Source organism: Taurulus bubalis (assembly GCF_910589615.1).
Source record: "Taurulus bubalis genome assembly, chromosome: 5".
NCBI classification, from domain to species: Eukaryota; Metazoa; Chordata; class Actinopteri; order Perciformes; family Cottidae; genus Taurulus; species Taurulus bubalis.
This window is the reverse complement of record NC_136593.1, coordinates 12342699-12360114: the sequence shown is the minus strand read 5'-3', so window position 1 is coordinate 12360114 and position 17416 is coordinate 12342699. Positions and strand designations below refer to the sequence as shown.

The 17416-nt window shown below is 40.4% G+C and overlaps 4 protein-coding genes across 4 annotated transcripts; 1 reads left to right on the top strand and 3 right to left on the bottom strand.

Moving 5' to 3' along the window:
* Nucleotides 1-332: 332 nt before the first annotated feature.
* On the bottom strand, nucleotides 333-4524 carry zmynd10 (zinc finger, MYND-type containing 10; the record flags this gene model as incomplete). Its single annotated transcript, XM_079217753.1, has 11 exons — nucleotides 333-432; nucleotides 802-927; nucleotides 1013-1134; nucleotides 1221-1346; nucleotides 1767-1939; nucleotides 2046-2140; nucleotides 2595-2845; nucleotides 3029-3082; nucleotides 3167-3283; nucleotides 3470-3578; nucleotides 4436-4524. The coding sequence occupies 11 exons, from the start codon at nucleotides 4522-4524 to the stop codon at nucleotides 333-335; spliced, it is 1362 nt and encodes a 453-aa protein (XP_079073879.1).
* A 620-nt stretch (nucleotides 4525-5144) lies between these two features.
* Nucleotides 5145-8410, bottom strand: nprl2 (NPR2 like, GATOR1 complex subunit). Its single transcript, XM_079217886.1, has 11 exons — nucleotides 8249-8410; nucleotides 7761-7852; nucleotides 7475-7643; nucleotides 7245-7353; nucleotides 6933-7069; nucleotides 6564-6661; nucleotides 6197-6233; nucleotides 5933-6026; nucleotides 5727-5844; nucleotides 5474-5616; nucleotides 5145-5392 (listed from the first exon to the last, which is right to left on the bottom strand). Exons 1-11 carry the CDS (start codon nucleotides 8327-8329, stop codon nucleotides 5325-5327), a joined length of 1146 nt encoding a protein of 381 aa, XP_079074012.1. The 5' UTR covers nucleotides 8330-8410; the 3' UTR covers nucleotides 5145-5324.
* Nucleotides 8411-9282: 872 nt separating this feature from the next.
* Nucleotides 9283-14110, top strand: hemk1 (HemK methyltransferase family member 1). The gene is made up of 11 exons (XM_079217865.1): nucleotides 9283-9409; nucleotides 10413-10586; nucleotides 10688-10779; nucleotides 10870-10963; nucleotides 11049-11186; nucleotides 12644-12708; nucleotides 12832-12881; nucleotides 12960-13065; nucleotides 13295-13390; nucleotides 13630-13740; nucleotides 13982-14110. Exons 1-11 carry the CDS (start codon nucleotides 9347-9349, stop codon nucleotides 14043-14045), a joined length of 1053 nt encoding a protein of 350 aa, XP_079073991.1. The 5' UTR covers nucleotides 9283-9346; the 3' UTR covers nucleotides 14046-14110.
* Nucleotides 14111-15067: 957 nt separating this feature from the next.
* LOC306736248 (cytokine-inducible SH2-containing protein-like) lies at nucleotides 15068-17137 on the bottom strand. Its single transcript, XM_079217864.1, has 4 exons — nucleotides 16899-17137; nucleotides 16527-16591; nucleotides 15830-15993; nucleotides 15068-15627 (listed from the first exon to the last, which is right to left on the bottom strand). Exons 2-4 carry the CDS (start codon nucleotides 16544-16546, stop codon nucleotides 15131-15133), a joined length of 681 nt encoding a protein of 226 aa, XP_079073990.1. The 5' UTR covers nucleotides 16547-16591; nucleotides 16899-17137; the 3' UTR covers nucleotides 15068-15130.
* Nucleotides 17138-17416: the final 279 nt, after the last annotated feature.

Genomic DNA, 17416 nt, shown 5'->3' with positions numbered 1-17416 from the left:
TTCTGGTCACATTCTTAATAACAATGGGAAAGAAGACAAGGAAGAGCCTTCGCTGGAAGCCGTTTATTTGTTGCTGATGTGTAACAAAAATTCTCCTCAACTCTGTTGAATGAGTGTAAATGTATCACTCGACTGTAAATAGACAAAATACTATATGCCATAAGGTTATTAAACAAACAACAGTATATTGAAACAAAAAGGAACAACACAATTATGTAACTAATCATACATGTTGCCTCATTAAAAGAAAGATTTAAAATGTATAGGAATCTAAATTTGCATTGTGCCCATAAAGATCTGTTCCCGTCCGCCATGTGCTTCAACAGTCTCTATCAGCTGTGGACGTGCAGGTCCCTCTGGATCTTCTCTGTGACCTCAGTCATGAGCTGACAGGCTCTCTTGTGTTTAGACCAGTGCTTCACTTGACATTCTCTGTGGAAAAACAAGACCAACAAGACATCAGTAGAAACACAACTCGCATTAAGTGTCTGATATAACATAAATGTAAACAATATAATTTATTAAGATGTTCAGTATCACAGGAAAGCATCCCCGTCAGAGCCCTAAACTACTTCAGCTCCTTTCAGCCGGAGGGAGCAGCAGTTTTACTCTGATCTCTTTCCAGAAGTCGGGACAGAAAACTCATTCTTTCAAGTCATGACCCAAAGTTCATGATCGCAGGTGAGGTTTGGGAAATACATCAACCGCTAAATCCAAAGCTTTGCCCTCAGGCTCAGCTGCCTCTTCATCACGACAGTCTGACAGATCTGACTGACTTACTTGTATCTTCATCTGTCTTACCTGTGGCAGTACCATTCCCCCTGACACCGAGAGCATCTCTTTGTGGCCTCTTTCCCACAGGATCCACACTTTGGCTTCTCAGGGAGTAAACTCTCCATCACATCCAAATTGTACACCTGGTTCAACCTGGTAAAACAATCACAATAATAATCACAGAGATGTTGAATGGAGTTGAGTTCTTTGCATCTCAGACTTGTGTTTTCAGCATTACCTTTCTGCCTGCAGCTTCAGTTCACTTTCAGATGGGCTGAAAGTTTCTTTGACTTGATACTTTGCGATTGCTTTCCACTTCCCAGAATTCTCCCTCACAATGTAGTTCCATATTTCTGGGATCTATATAAAAAGCAAAGCTGAGGGTAAATGCACAAAGGACATAGTCACATAGATACAGATATATGTGTGGATGTGGCAGTGTGTACCTGTTCCAAAATTAGTTCTTTTTTTGGAGGGGCAGGGTCTGTAACGGTGAGATGAGCCAGGAAACGCTGCAACTCGAGTAGGTTTGGCAGCTGATCAATCAACACCTCTGTCATGAAACCTCGAAGCTGTGGCATATGAACGATAAGTAAATCCTCAGTGACAAAAACAAGTCAACTTCATCAGAACTTTCTGCGATGAGTTACGCAGAATGCATAGCAAAAGAAATGCCATGAAGAGAGGATGCACAAGGCTCTCTGGTTATATAATCAATGCAACAGGAAGAGGATGAGAAAGCGTATAATAGGAGGAAACATCTTAGTCAAAACAACCCTTGGAAACTGAATCTGTGTTTTAACAAGCGAGGAGATCAGATATGAGGTTGGAGGACAATGAGCTGGCGCTCACACACTTCCTCAGCTTCAGCTTACAGCTAATAGCCACTTAGATTTTGGAGGAGGAATTGATTGATAGCATTTAAAAACATGTATTAACTGAAATGACTCGAGCGCATAAAGGAATCAGTCAACATAGTATTCACAGTATACCTTTAGGAGCTGGTTCTTGTTGTAATTGTTGAAGTCATATTTCCTTTGGCAGTCTTCCTTCAGCAGCAGATTGTGAAGGGAAATCCAGACCTGACCATCTAGTTTTGTCATCGTTAAATGGTACTCAGGAGTAATCTTCTGCCATTTGCCATTGATGTACTTTTCTACCTCACCTACAGTAGGAGACAGAGAGCACACCCTCAAATGAAGGGTCACGTATGAGCCAAGAATCACACATTCACACAGGGACACATTTCTTATGCAGGAGGTGTGATGTACCGTCTTTACAGCGACTCCAAGGACAGCAGTCAATCAACTGAACCAGCACGCAAGGCATGTTATGGGTGCACATCATGCGATTGATGACACTAATACTGTAAAGGAAAAACAAGTCTTTCTGTCAGGTATAAAGATTGGTAAATTCATAAATTAACAGAAAACTAATCTGCTCCAATTTTGATTGGGATAAATTGTCAATTTTCAAGCAAAATGCAGAACAATCCCCGATCTTAGATTCTCAAATGTGAAAATGTGCTGCTTTTTCTATTCATGTAAATTTTAAATATTTGGGACTGTTGGACAACAAGCAAATTGAAGGTGTTAACTTTTGTTCTGAGAAAAAACATTTTATACAACTTTTATAAACAAAATTATAAATACACTTGTGAAATGATGAAATAATTAAAATAACTTTTAGTTGCAGCATTAGTAAGTATAATGCGATGGTTAAGCTTTAAGTGTAAATACCTAAAAGTATTGGACGATTTCTCAGACTCTTTGCTGTAAAGGTCTAATCCCTAAACTATATTGGGCCAGACACTGCCGTACCTCTCGGTGTGATCAGTGATGAAGCGCAGCACAGAAACTGCCTTCAGGGAGATTTCAAATTCCCTTGCAGCACTCTGCATCTGTAACTCTGTCATCAAGTCTGTCGAGGGTACAACCGCTGTCCCTTTCGGGTCGTGTTGGTCACGAGTTGTTGCGGCTTCCCTGGTCGCTTTACCGACCAGCAGGATGAGTTTGCGGTGGCAGTAATCCACCAAGTCAAGAACAGAGTCACCAGCCGCCTCACAGGAATCCTGCACAAAACACAACCTTTGTCACATAAAGCTGAATTCACAACCATATTTAGAGGGAGAGAGGGAGAGAGAGAGAGAGAGTATGAACTGCCTTGTTGCATTATTAATTAAATGCTTTAACAGATTTAAATATATGATGCAGATCAATATAATTTAGGGGTATGTATTTGTGCACCCACTTACCTTGTGATACATTATCGTTTCAAGCAGGTTTATGATCGTGGCTTCATGGTGGATCTAAGATGGATACATTAAAGGACACACAAAGTCAGTTGGGAGCGCTGCAAACTGATTATAATTTTTACATCATTTTACACTCACCACCATGTAAAGATGAAACGTGTTCTTGGGATTGAAGTCCTCCAGCTGACAAAAAATGGGGAAAACTTTGTGCTTCCAAATTTCAACAAGGATCATTTCATGGACCAGAACAGGTATCTAGAAAGGGGGGAGGGAAAAAAGGTACTGCAGACTAAACTTTTTTTAATGTTTTCATCGAGATATCATATGTAATTCTAAGCAACAACCAGAAAACTTGTTTCAAGAGAATTTTTCTTTGATTTTTGCAGGGCTTCACTAAATTTCACTGACATTTTAACATCACAAGTAGAGAAGGAGCATCACCTTTCCATACGACACCAGGAGCTCCTTAATAAACTCATCGTGCATGGCAGAAGCATTCAGTATTGCTTGCATGTTAAGTTTCTCGATGTGCGCATGCTGTCTGAACCACCTGTTAACACACAAAGAGAAAAATCATTAAAAAGCACAGATAGACTTTATGAACGGCTACTTTTTCATGAACCACGCTGACTTCTCAGGTCACCTGTGACAGGTATAATTACTATCCAAGAGAGTAAAAACTAACATGAAGAAGCATCATTCAGTTTCTATGCACCTCATATCTGAATTAAACTCTGACTTCTGCTCCGACTCAACTATAAATTCATCATTCATGTCTTTCAAATATTATGTAAAACACTTTGAAAATCTGAAGAGGTGCGTTACAAATAAAGTTGCTTTGCCTTTAGAGTAACTTTCTGGAAACTACACTCCAACTTATGTACAGACATCACATGACCAAAAGAGCCTGTTTTTAAAGGGCAGTTACTTTTGAAAGACACTCAAAAAGTCACTTTAGTCCCTTTATTTGGAGTTTTACAAACAGAAAATGTCAACAAGGTGTTTATTCATGTATAGATCTATTGCCTGTGATTTTTAAAAAAATAAAATATACTGTCTAAATTCAGTGTTTTCATTTGTACTGTGTTGTGGTTTGTTCTGACTGGACATGGATGTGCGTGATGAACTGAGCATCCTTATTGGAGATAATCGCCTTGAAATAGTAGTAGTTTTTACATTTGACTCCCAACACTCATTTAGGCTATACTGCAATCAGATTATACTTTTCTATTTACTAATACTGTGGTGTGAGCACTTCTGTGTGTGGGTACCTCTCGCCTTGTTTTGGTTTTGTCCGCACTTGCTGCACAGTAACCTACTACGACACTGGGTTCAGGTAGCTAGTAGCCAGTTGTCTTAGCATGTGAGCTAACGTCACTTTAGTGCATGTTAGCGGGTTCCTCCTACCTCTCAGAGCCGACTTCCTTGAGAGAGAAAGTTTCCAGACTTTGAACAAACCCCTCCGCTTCGACAGGTAGAATTACAGACGTATCCATTTCGTTGCAGGAAACTTTACTCAAACATAATTTTATTTTTACAAGCTGTCGCTTCAATCAAGTTGGTTTGGAGTCGGTAAACTAGGTTGTCATGGTGAATGTATACCAAGCGCACCCAGGCCAGTTCGTACTTTGGCCAGAGGGGGGCGGTGCTTCTTAAAGTATGAACAGGTCTAAAATCACTAGAGAGGGTCGGTGCAGCTTATGGAAAGATCTCAAATCACCGGAGAGGGGCGGTGTATAAAGTATGAAGTAGCATTTAACAGATTATCTATCTTATCATATATTTTTTATACAAAAGCTTGATTTGTAAAGCAACTGGCAACTATGGCGGTCAAATAAATGTAGTGTTGTACAAAGAAAAAAATGTAAAATACAAGTTAAGTACAAATACCTTCCAATTATAGAAGTAAAAAAAAAGAAAACAGATGTTGACGATGTTTTCTTATTGTAGTGTTTAAGTTACAACATAATTTGTTTCCGCCTGATTACGTAAGATCTTCTGAATCTACTTCTGTATCAATCTGAGGCTAATTTTTTAGTGGTTACAAAATGACATACAGTGTAAAATTTGCGATTTGTATGCCCTATGATTTAAGACAAACTGTTACATTGTGGGATAATCTCTTTTATTAATCACAACTTCTCTTTTATACAATATCAATAAATATAACCATCTTCACGTGGCCTGAACAGAATGTGAATTCTTGATGAGGAGATTTATAAAAACAAAACACACTAATATAACAAAAAGGCATCGTTGGTTGAGGCATCTCTTTCAGTCCGTTTAAAGATTCATGTCACTTCCAGCACACCACGATGTTGGGATCATTTTCCAAACGTTCGTCCAGCTCCTGGTAACTGATCCCTGGAAAGTTACGAAACTGTCAGCAGACTTGTTTGCTATCATTCGTTATTATTCATACTCAACAAACAGATAGAAACCTGCCTGTTTTGCAGCAGATCTCATCATAACTATGACAACCGGTAAAGAGTCGAGGCAACCTGCTCCTCTCATCACGGATCACCTTCACTGGATATTTTTGTAGCCTTCGAATAAGAGACTTCATCAGGCCAAATTGGATCAGCCTCCTGAAAAGCAACAAATGACATGACTTCCAATTAGATAAAAGTCACTCTGACCTAACTTTTCAGGAGTCATTAAGTATTTTCAGGAACTGATAGGGTGATTGACGACCGACCTCTCGTCAACCCTTTGAAGCTGCTGCGAGTAGCGAGAACAAAGGTCTCGGACTGTGGTTCCTGGACTCAGACCACAGTACAGCTGGAACACATCTCTCAGACTGGCACGCTTCTGACCTGAAAGCCAATCAAACAATTAATGCCTCAAAAGAAAAAATAAATAAATAAATAACACTAATGTTCAACCATCATGCCCCTTATTTACCTTGCTTAGTGACATAGTTAAGGCACTCCTCCTGAATGGATTTATCATCAATGAAGCTCTGAACTTTGGGGGTGGTGCAATACACATTAGAGTACTGTAAGGAGGTAAAAGATCATCACCAAACTTAACAAACCCTCAAATTGCTATGTCACAGAATTAGGCTGCTGTTAGGAAAAAATTAAAAGAAAAAAAGTTTTATAAAGAGATTGTGGTATTAGTATATTTAATCCCAGTAGCCTAATATCAGAAATAGTACCGCCATACCTGAAATATTGACACCAAGGTCACAACACCATAATACCTGTGGAGGAAAAAGAGGATTTCAGCATCTTTTGTTTTGTTCGGAAATAAAAGTCTTGCCACACACGCACACGCACGCACGCGCACGCACACGCACACACACACACACACACACACACACACACACACACACACACACACGCACTTCAAAGAGAGTAAATGTAATAAAATTGCTGCTGGCTGATAAATATAGGATCGTGGTTTGTCATGACGTGTTGGTACGGATAAACCCTTGGGCTCACTGTACACAGAAAACAATAGATGAGGGTGTTTTCAAGCACATCAGTTGCCGCTGGTGTGTGTTGCCCTTTTCTCACTGAAATGTACTCACAGAAGATTCTGCACCGCAATGCGAACAAGATTCAGCTCTACATCAGCTTCAGCAGAGATTTTCTGGATGTGCCTAAATCCATCAATATAGTGCAGGATCTGCAGTAAACATAAAGTGGAACATTATTGGCTTGTACTAATACGATTGTATTAATACGATTCATACAAACTACTTTGTTCCATCAATTACAAATTGTTGTACCGTTAAATGGCACTAATGACTATCCATAAAATATCGGATGTGAAACAAATGTTCACTTCACGTACTGCTGATAACAGTTCTTTAAATCACTAATATTTCCCCTCTTTCTAGAATTTTGGCATATCTTCCCTTATCACAACGTCCCTTGGTATGTGTCAAAAGGCCTACCTGTTGAGTGGTGAGATCCCACTGAGATTTGATAAAATGGTCTTTGCACTGGGTAAAAACAGGCACATCATACTCCTGGACAATCGGGGGGTCCTTTCGCAGCTGGATCAGCTTTAGGTGGATGGTGTTGGACTCATCTAAAAAACAAACAGAGAACAGAAAAAATCAATACAAAATACTTACAATTCAAAATGTTGTTTTCAGATGCCAAACCATGAAAGTTACTGTTCAATTCAGCTTGTATGTTAAAGAGATAGATGGCTGTTTGACAAAGATAAAACTGGAATATACATAGTAAAATACAAAATATACCTATGGGTAAGGTGCAGGCTCCTGTGGCATTAAGTTCTTCTAACAAGGTCGACATAATGGGTAAAAGTTTCTGCTTGCTCTCCTCATTGGATATAAAGCCACTCTCCAGCTGCAACACAACAAGGCAAACAAATTTAAGATCATCTCTAAGATTTATTATGACTGAAAACTATGCAAACATCAGAGCAATAAAGTCACAAGTACAGTAATAACAATGCATAATTCACAACCTCCAGAGTTGTGAGGTACCCAGACAACTTCCTGACAATGGGCTCAAGGGCACAGGTGTTGGTTTGGGCGTCACAAACAAGGCCAAGATTAAACAGGAGGGCGTTTCTGCTGTACTTTTTATGCTCGATGCACACAGGACACCCAATTAACTTTTTTCCCATGGCGGTGCTAAAAAGAGAGATAAAAAGAGCAAATAGGATAGTTTGGTAGTGAAAAGAGCAAAACACAGATCTCAAGGGCAAATGACAATTCATTGTTGCAAGGAGGAAGAAACATTATACATACACCGTTATCAATTTGTTTTGCAGTTCTGGCTTGGTGATGATATAAACTTGAACTGTGTCAAATAGCTCTCGTGAAATGTATTCCTCTGGCATCTGTCAGGACATAGAGGACACTGTATGACATAATGCATCCTATATACAAGCTTTAGGCAGATTAAGTACTTTGCAATTCCATAATCAATACCACACAAATATGTAGGGCCTGCTAAGATAAAATATTCTCATTTCAATTCCATTAAACAAGTAGTCAAACAAATATTTACTGAGACTTCTGGCAACTTCGGATACGATTTTCAAAAAGTATTCCACATAATTATCAAAATGAGAAACAGCATATTTAAGGTACTTTATGTTTTTGACCACAACTTTACTATCATAGGGGTAGTTAAGCCATGTTGGTAGTTGCTATTGTAATTAATAGTACAGTTGTGGTCATGTTTATTACCTTTCCCCTTGTTAACAATATAGTATTTGCACACGTAAACTCACCTGATATGTTATCTTCGGACCCAGGGTCGGGTGAAACTCACTGAAAAATATACACTCTATTCGAGAGGTCATGCCCATCATATACCTTGTTGTCAGGACAATCTTACTGCAAATATGTACCAAATGTTCAGTTTAACCAACTTTAACCAGTCTCAGTCTCAGATGACCGCCTCCTGTCTGTGTGAGACTGCCCTGGTGTGCCCGCTAGCTAGCAGCTGAAGCTAGCTGCTAGCTTCCAGTTGTAACGTTGAAAAACGAGCCCGTGACGTCCTGTGAAATACATGAAGCTGTTCTCACGTCTGGACTAATGTGCTGTCACTGTACTTTGACAAAAAATGCTGTCAACCTAGTAGAAAACTATCCACCAACTGTCCACGACTTGACACATTCATGCACTTCACTTTGCGGAACAACAATACCGATACATTCACGAGCTCCTCGTTATTTACTAATCGGAAATCGGAAGTCGTAAATACTACGCAGAACGTTTCTATTTTTTAAACAAACAAAAAATAATGACAGCATAATGTTTTTTCCCCGACATATTTGCTGTATCTGTAGTGTCATTACTATGTCAGGAGAGTATATTTAAGAGGATATTATATCTACTTAAGTTTGAGGTCTATACATTGTTCAGTTACAAACATCGATTTACGATCAGTTTTTCACACAATTTATAATATCTCAACGTAAGAAATGTATAAACGTTCCAGGTTTCAGAGATTGTCACCTCTTTGCTTGATTTTTCGGCAGATACCTGCTAAACAATGCATATATTCGATAGTCATTAAAGGCAACACTATTCACCGGGGTCAGTGCTGCGCAGTGTGCGCAGCGTGTGTAGACTTGTGTCATGTCAAACGCTGAAGAGGTTTGCTGCGCCATGTGTAGGAAATACTATTGACAGTATCTACTAGCTTACCATGGGCGACAGAGAATGTAGCTTAATGTCCATATAAGGCGGTTCAAATGGTACACATGACCTAGAAAGTGTAGATATAGGACAACATAATACAAAAAGATGGCTACACAAACGATGCGTCCCTGTAAAACGTAAAGAATATCGATGTAAACAGAGTGTGTCAGTTTAGCCTGATCATGTGGAGGTTATCTCTGAGTACAGGCTACCGAAGCTTTGGGTGCAGGATTGTTGGACCAAAGGTAACTTAACTGTCACATTTTTTGTGTGTATTATTTTCAGGGAGTCTTCTCTGTAACGATGAATTCTGCTTTAAGGACAGTGGAGTTGAGCAGGCTGGTAAAACATACTTAGATACAAACCTATTGCAATGTTTCTTACTGAATGTTGGTGACTGGCACGGTTTCTAATTGGTTCTGAACCAAAGACAATATTTCATTTAAGCTTCAGAAGGGACACACTCTTGATCAAATCTGGGAAAAATATCACACTAACTAAATGAAGGAGGGTCTCATCTGTATGAAATAAGTATGGCAGCCAGCTATTAATTGTCCCCCTTTTTAATATTTAAAGGGACAAGATCCCATGTATATCCAAAATGTATGAAGGGCTACAACTATTTAATCAACATTGCAGGCAATGTATCATCCAATCTCTGGCCTGCTGTCTACATGTCTGAATGGCCAATGCTGATTTTTGTTAGAAAGCCCTTTGAGTGGTCGCTAGTTCATTTATCCACAGATGTAGTTTCCCCAAAAGACGAACAATACACATATTACAATAAACTCTAATATTGCTTATAATATTCATCCCAATAATTTGAATTCGATGCCAACATAAATTTGATCACTGCAATGAATAATTACAACTTCCCCTCTCTGGAGATAAATCTGCTGCTGATAAGGGAAATGGAAAGAAGGTAAATATGTGAGCACAGAAGGTCAGGTGGTGAGACATGCATTTTAGGAACAAATTATCCTAGTTGCCCTGTCATCTTACAGAAATCCATTTAGAGAGACACATAATTAGAAACACTACTGAGAATCATGCAGTCTTGTATGGGATTGAATTAAGTGTGTGATGGTATATCTAATAATCTCACATAATTTACTTGATCTGCAATTCTTAAATATGACTTCCTGTAGTCACTTAAAGAGTGATTATCTCAGGAAGGAGTCACAAGCAGCTGGAAAACAGGATAGCTGTTTATTTGTGGCTATTTAGAAGCTCCCTTTAATCTTTTAGAGACTTTGGGGCTCCCGTGCGGTGCATACATGCAGCGCTCCAGCCATACCTGCAGGCCGGATCACAGCACTTCAGGCGGTGGATTTATGGAAGAATCACTTTGTGGAGAGAGGCGTGATGGAGCCCGAGCACTCCAGCCTCTACATTATCGCTTACCTGCTCGGTGCTAAAACTGTGAGTGGAAATTTCTTGAGCTCTTTAAACAATTCATGATTCAATGTCTTAATTGACACATTAACGTTTAAAAACATGCTTTCTCATATGACGTAATCCAGATAGAAGTTCTTGAGCAGGGGAAGTTATCAGAGTTTCTAAGCCCAGAAAAAACAGAGCAGATGTGGAAGCTCTGCTCTAGACGCCTATCCAGGTATAACGTTTCTACCTACACCTCCATATAAATAAGTACTTTTTTTTTTTTTTCACTGGGAATACTCATGAATGTGTGTGTTTGATGCAGAATGCCTGTGCAGTATGTGATTGAGGAGTGGGACTTCAGAGATCTGACACTGAAGATGAGACCTCCTGTGTTCATACCAAGACCTGAAACCGAGGTTGGACGGGAGAAAAACATGCCGCACATACATACATGAAATCCCATCGATCAATCACACATGTTTTCTCCGTGTGTTGGTGCAGGAGTTGGTTGAACTCGTGCTCACTGATCTGGAGATGAAACCCGGCACTGGAGCTGGTGCAGACGCCCAGCATACATGCTTGGAAGTGGGATGTGGCTCTGGTGCCATTTCCCTGAGTCTGCTGAAGAGTCTGCCTCAGGTTAGGTTTGTGTTTATTGTAACAAATAGATTCGTAGCCACGCTAGCCTCCAGGAATGGCCGTGTCAGTCCATCAGTCCAACGCGTTGATCCAAGCTGAAGCATCTGTTTGATGTCGGATTGCCATGGAATTTGGTACACATGTTCATGGTCCCCACTTTTTACCATCTCTGCATCTGATTGATATACCACATTTTGTATTTGATTATTATTAAAGTTTTTCAGATTCATCTTGGCATGTAATCTGGTGTCAGATACTAATGGGACTAAGGTGTACTTTGTGTTTAGTTATAATTATCAAATGTTATTCAAAACTAATATTTAGTTGGGTTTAGATTAGGAACATGTTAAATATGAAACCTGCTAATCATAAGCATGTTATCATTGTCATTGTGAGCATTTTGCAATGCTGACATTAAAAGAGTACTCCAACAATTTAGCATTGCACTCCTATAACTTTGTCAAGATGTCTTTTTTTGATTTATTCCATGCATTATTCTTCCTTGTTAAAACCTGGTGCCTACATTACCCATAATGCAACACAACCACTAGCATTCCAGTTGGAGATTTGGGTGTGTTATGATAGTCGTGGCTAATGATGCCTCGAGCCTCAAACAGAGATGAGGAGACGGCTTCAGATGTCTGGCAAAGCTGAGCTCACTTCTTTCTAACACCACACCCCCAGATGTTTTTCCCTTTTCTGATTTTTAGTCTCTGTAGCCATAAAGGGCATTACACAAATGTTTCCCATATAGTCCTTCCCAAGACCTGTAAACAGACTTTAATGTGTAAAATCTGGAGTTCCCCTTCAACATTTAGCACGGCTGTAAACGCTTTGTTTTGTTATTTAAGTACTGAAATGATTAAGCAGTTAAGTCATCAGTAGGTTCAGAGGGAATGCATTTATTATAATTGTGATGAGTAAATAACTAAACACGGGCTGGTATCCCTTTCAAAGTAGGTTGTCAGTTTCTTATCCTTATAAGTTAATACTTCACACTGTGGGTTTTATGCTGCTGGTCAGACTATTCAAGTAATCCTGTTGTGTTTACAGGTGATGGCCATGTGTCAATTTTGACATTTTAAGCAATAAATAATGAACCGCTTCATGGAATAGTTTTATAGTGTGATGTAAAAATCAGTAGATAATTGACGAGGACAAACCTCATTAGTCACAGCTGTAGAATAGATACACATGGCTGAGTAAAAGAGCTTTGCAGTAGAATGCACTGTTGTCTTCACCTCTCAAAGCACAGTGTATAGTTTCAGCTCACTGCTGAACCGAATAAGCGTTCTACTATCCTGTCATAAGTTTATCTATGTCTGTTTCTTTTTCTTTCTACACTTTTAACAGATTGTAAAACTGTCTTGCTGAGAAATAGATTATTTTCCCCGGGGTCGTTGTACCCAAACAGTAAACATCGCTTTTAATTGCTGTGTTTGTTTCTCTTTCACAAGCTTAAAGTTACTGCTCTGGATCAAAGCCAGGATGCGGTGGATTTAACAGGAGAGAATGCGTTAAGGTAATTGTACCAAAGCACACGTAAGCAAGTTGTAAATGTCCTCATTGATTTACTTTTAGTGTTGTTAAAGACTTGCAATAAATGATTTGTATTAAATGCCTGATCAAGGAATTTTTTCTGCAGGTTGGGGCTTCAGGACAGATTACAGATTCATCGTTTAGATGTAATGAAAGGTAAGTGAAAGCAATGCTTTGCAGATAGCCGTACATGCTCCTCAACATATTGCTAATAAAAAAGTTGTGTTTTGGCAGATGCGGAAACTGTGTTAAGGCTTTGTCGCCGTGTCTCAATGTTGGTCAGTAACCCCCCGTACCTGTTCTCAGAGGATATGACCACGTTGGAACCGGAAATATTTATGTGAGTAAAACACATTCAGCTTGCTCATTCATTTTTTATTTTGTTTTATTAAACAAAATTGTATTTGGTAAATTTGATGTTTGTTTCAGCGTCACCAAAACACCAAGTCCAACGTGAAAATAAATGTTCATCAGTGCATTATGTGTCCTTTAGGAATGTATTTTGTTTTTGTAAATATGTGACATCAAATGTATGTATTTAAATGATTTATGGATTACTGCGGGCCCAGGTTTGAAGACCATGCTGCTTTAGATGGAGGTGAAGACGGCATGAAAGTAATCAAACAGATTTTGACTCTGGCTCCTCAGATTCTATCAAATCATGGGTGAGAAACCCACACACACACACACACACACACACACCTGGGTTCAATTCCCACTGGCTGCGGCTTGTCGCAAAAAGAGAAAAACACACGTCTCATGTTGCCTCTTTAATAGGTTAAGCTTTTTAAAAGACTTCCCGTGAAAACAGTTCCAGTAACATACCATGGTTGCTTCGAATAATTCTGTCCTGTTCATAATACATTTTTAATCCATTACGGGTTCTCTTTCTCGTGAATAACAGGCGTGTTTACTTAGAGGTGGATCCCAGACACCCCCCGCTCATTCGACGGTGGGTGGAGGTGAATGTGGAAGAGATGCGTTATGTGGAGACGCGGCACGACATCACTGGCAGGTCTGTTTAGAGCCTCTCAGCCTTCATGTCTTCCACCTTGGCGTTGTTTAACCAGTTTGTCAGCATTTAACCTACTGTACCTTCATGCTAATGTTGCCCATCACTGTTTTTGATTTAAAGTACCAGGTCGTAATTTTAAACGCTTGACGTACTCGCATAATTAAGCTCAATACACTCCTGCTTTGTGCTCGTTTTGCATTTCAAGCCCAAATTCAGAGTCTGTTTGTTTTTTGTTTGTTAGGCCACGATTTTGCATCCTTCAGAAAGAGAAGTCGAACAAGGACCACAAGCTGGATCTGGATTGAGAAACTGAGATCCTATTACTCTGGCTTTAGCCCAGGTCGCCACAGCCTCAGCTCCCCTACCCCCACTGAGCCGCCGAGCACGCACCCACACCGATTTCATTACTCAAAATTCACCATTTGCAGAGGCTCAAATCATTTCCATGTCACGGTTGCACTTTTAATCTGGTAACATTTGTAATCACATCCTGTGCCACAATAATAAAAAAAAAAAACTGTGTGCGAGGTGGCACAAAAGCAGGCTGAAAGCTGTAGGTAATTACCGAGGCTTTTCTTAGAACCCTCCCTCTTAGAATCTCACCCTCCTCCCAGGAAGCATTCAGCAGTTCTGTGAATCCGCTGATGAACGGTCCTCCCCTTCGCTCGTCCACTCGCTGAGTCAGATGCAGGCTGTACGCATTGTTGAGCAAAAACGCACACACACAGACACAATGTGGCCTTTACTTCCTCACACAATCCGCATCTCTTGCACACTCAAAGCTCAAAGTCTTTGTGTTTCAAAGGTGATTTGAAGCAGAAAATATTTCGTAACAAGTGTCACAAGAGCAAGTCATCATGTGCTGTTGAATAAAGATGATGATGATGGACATCACTTCTCTTTTTCACTGCCAGTGGGCAAGAGAAAATTATTTTAAGGACAGCAAGTTGGACTCCAATCGGTTATTTTAATAGAAAAATGTACACATGTAAAAGGTAGAAAAAATGCTTTACTGAGAAAAATAAAATGGCGTAAAAGATGTCTCAATGGAATCAGTGTACTTCTTAGGAACAGTATGTACTTCCAGAACTGATTATGGTAATACAGATATGGACAATTTCCACATCCATCATGAAATAAAGGATTACAGTACTGAGATTTGCTCACAAGTCGTCGTCTTCTCTCGTCCTTCATCACTTGGTCCTCGACAAATTCAGTCTGAAACCAGGCACGTCAGCATTAACTGAACTTGTGCACATTTCAGCAAAGACATGACCCTGTGTCCAGTATTTTTGTGTCTGGCCTCCAACTGCTTGCGCAGCAGTCTTTGGAGGACTTGTTTGACAGTTTTTTTTTCCTTTAAGTCGTAATAATAGACTTGAGGGACCCCTTATACCTTGAAGGGATAGTCCTGTATGTAACGCAGCAGAGGCCTCGGGAGTGGTAGCTGGTCGGGGCAGTCAGAGTGTCTGTTAATGACGAGGCGTGTGAGGTGCTGTAAAGAAGGGAGACCCTGGGGCTTGAACACAGCCCGCTTCAGTTTTAATACCACAGATGTCTCCTGAATTGTCTGCTGAGAGGGTTTTGAAGGAGCGTCCTCCACCACCTTCCCTTCCTCTGCTTTCCTCTCTGGTCCCATGTAGTGCTGCACCAGGCTGGGCACGTTGGGGAAGGACGACAGGCTAGGCCGGGCCGGCGAGCTGGAGTCGAGCAAAAACTGGGCGCCGCTGTACTGGATCCGTATACTGGTGGGGCCGCGTGCAGTCCTGACCGACAGGGTCAGCATGTACAGAGGGTGGCTGCTGTCTCGCACCAAGAATGCTCCTTCAGATGCCTCTTGAAGCGCAGTGTGGGCCTGAGCTGCAGTTACAGCTCCCCAGTACCATCCTACACACACAGATTCCTGAATGTTAGTCACTCAGAACAATCTGTTCTTTCACTGTACAATGCTTTATTTTACAGTTGGCAGTCCACAATTAAGCCATTTAACCAAATCCCTTCCAGCAGAAGATAAAATGTGCCGGAACAGTTTGTGAATTTTCAAGAATCGTGTTTGCAGATGTCAATGTGAAACACTTTTTTACTGTACCTGAATTTTCTAGATAGCAGAAGTTGCTTGCAATTGCCCGTAGGTCCTTTGTGGGGTCCCATAGTGGAGGGGTGCTTTGATGGCATGGGGTGGAAGGTACAGTTCCTGCCCGCATTCCCCGCGGGGTTTCAGTGGACGGAGCAGCGGGCAGAGAAGCTCTCGGACTAAAAAATAAAATGGGAAATATGGTTTTAAAAACAGCTTCAGAGGGCTTTCCTCTTCCATATCAATGCAAGATCCACGTCATAGTTTAGTCGTTATTGCTAAATTAGGACAAGAGGAAGATATTCACTTCACGAGCCAGTTTCAACTTGAGAACCACACAAAGTAAATAGTTGGTTTTATTTACAGGTTTATAATAATCTTTTATTTTAAACAGATTTTGTGTTTCTTGTGTTTTGTCTTTGAAATGAACAATTTGACCACTGTCAGGCTTAAATAAAGATTAAGTACAAAATGTACAGTATAATTACTTCTATTAGTATTTTTTATCATCAGTGCAAAAGGTCTTTGTATTATAAGACTTGATTCAGAGACCTCACCCTCAGAAAAACATGGGTAATTAACAATCTAATATAAAGACTTTAAAGATAAATGAACACTAATTAAGAGTGCATTACTTTACCAGATATAATGGATTTGTTCTTTACACAGACTATAAACGCGAACACGCACAAACAAAGAAAAGTCAACTCACCCTGGTACACAAAGAATCATGCTATTCCTTGAATCCTCTGGGCTAAGATCCGGTCAGTAATTCTCCTTCAAAAATTAAGGAACACATATAGAGACTGAGCTCTAAAGAAATAAAAAAACAACTTAGCGAGAAAACGAGCTTTAACATCGGTAAGATAGGAGGACAATAAAAGAGCGCCGTGTATCCAGTACGGGTTTGTTCCTGTAGTTTATATAAAAACACCGGATATAAAAATCTTCAAGTTAAAAAATGAAAACAATCCGTTTAAAACATAAAAAATCTCCTGAGCAGCGGGTTGGAGTGTGTTGTCACCAGAATGGGATCCGAAATGTGTGAAGGACAGAGTGTAAAGGCTCGGCTTTTAAAAATTACCGTTTCCTAGAAGTCTATTCTGAGAACAGCACCGGCGGCTCTGACGTCACACCAGCCGCACCAACTCCCACTCCTCACCAACCACCGCCGGTTGTCTCGCGCTAGGGGAAAAACACAGCAACAGTGCATTTTTTGGCGTGTTTTGCTGGTTAAAATGTTTTATTTTTTTACGTTCAATTCTCAGGACTAAAGCGCGTCGAGCGCCGTCATGTTTTCCGGCTCGTGTTTTGAGACTCGTCTCTCCCCCGGTAGTCCGCCGCCGGCTCCTGCCTTCGCTGAACCGACGCTCGCTCCCAGGAATCGCGCGACAGCTTCTCCCTATCTGCTTTCCAGGAATAATCACAGGGCTTGACTCCGCCCCGCCGGGCGGCCCTGACAGTCTTCTTTCTGGGAATTCACCGCCTCAACATTAAAGATAATAGGAATGCACACTGGCTGTTTCCAGTAATATAGATTTCCCTTGATCCTGGTGAAAAAATACGGCGAGAGGTTTTCTCGGAGGTTTAGTCGGAGTAATT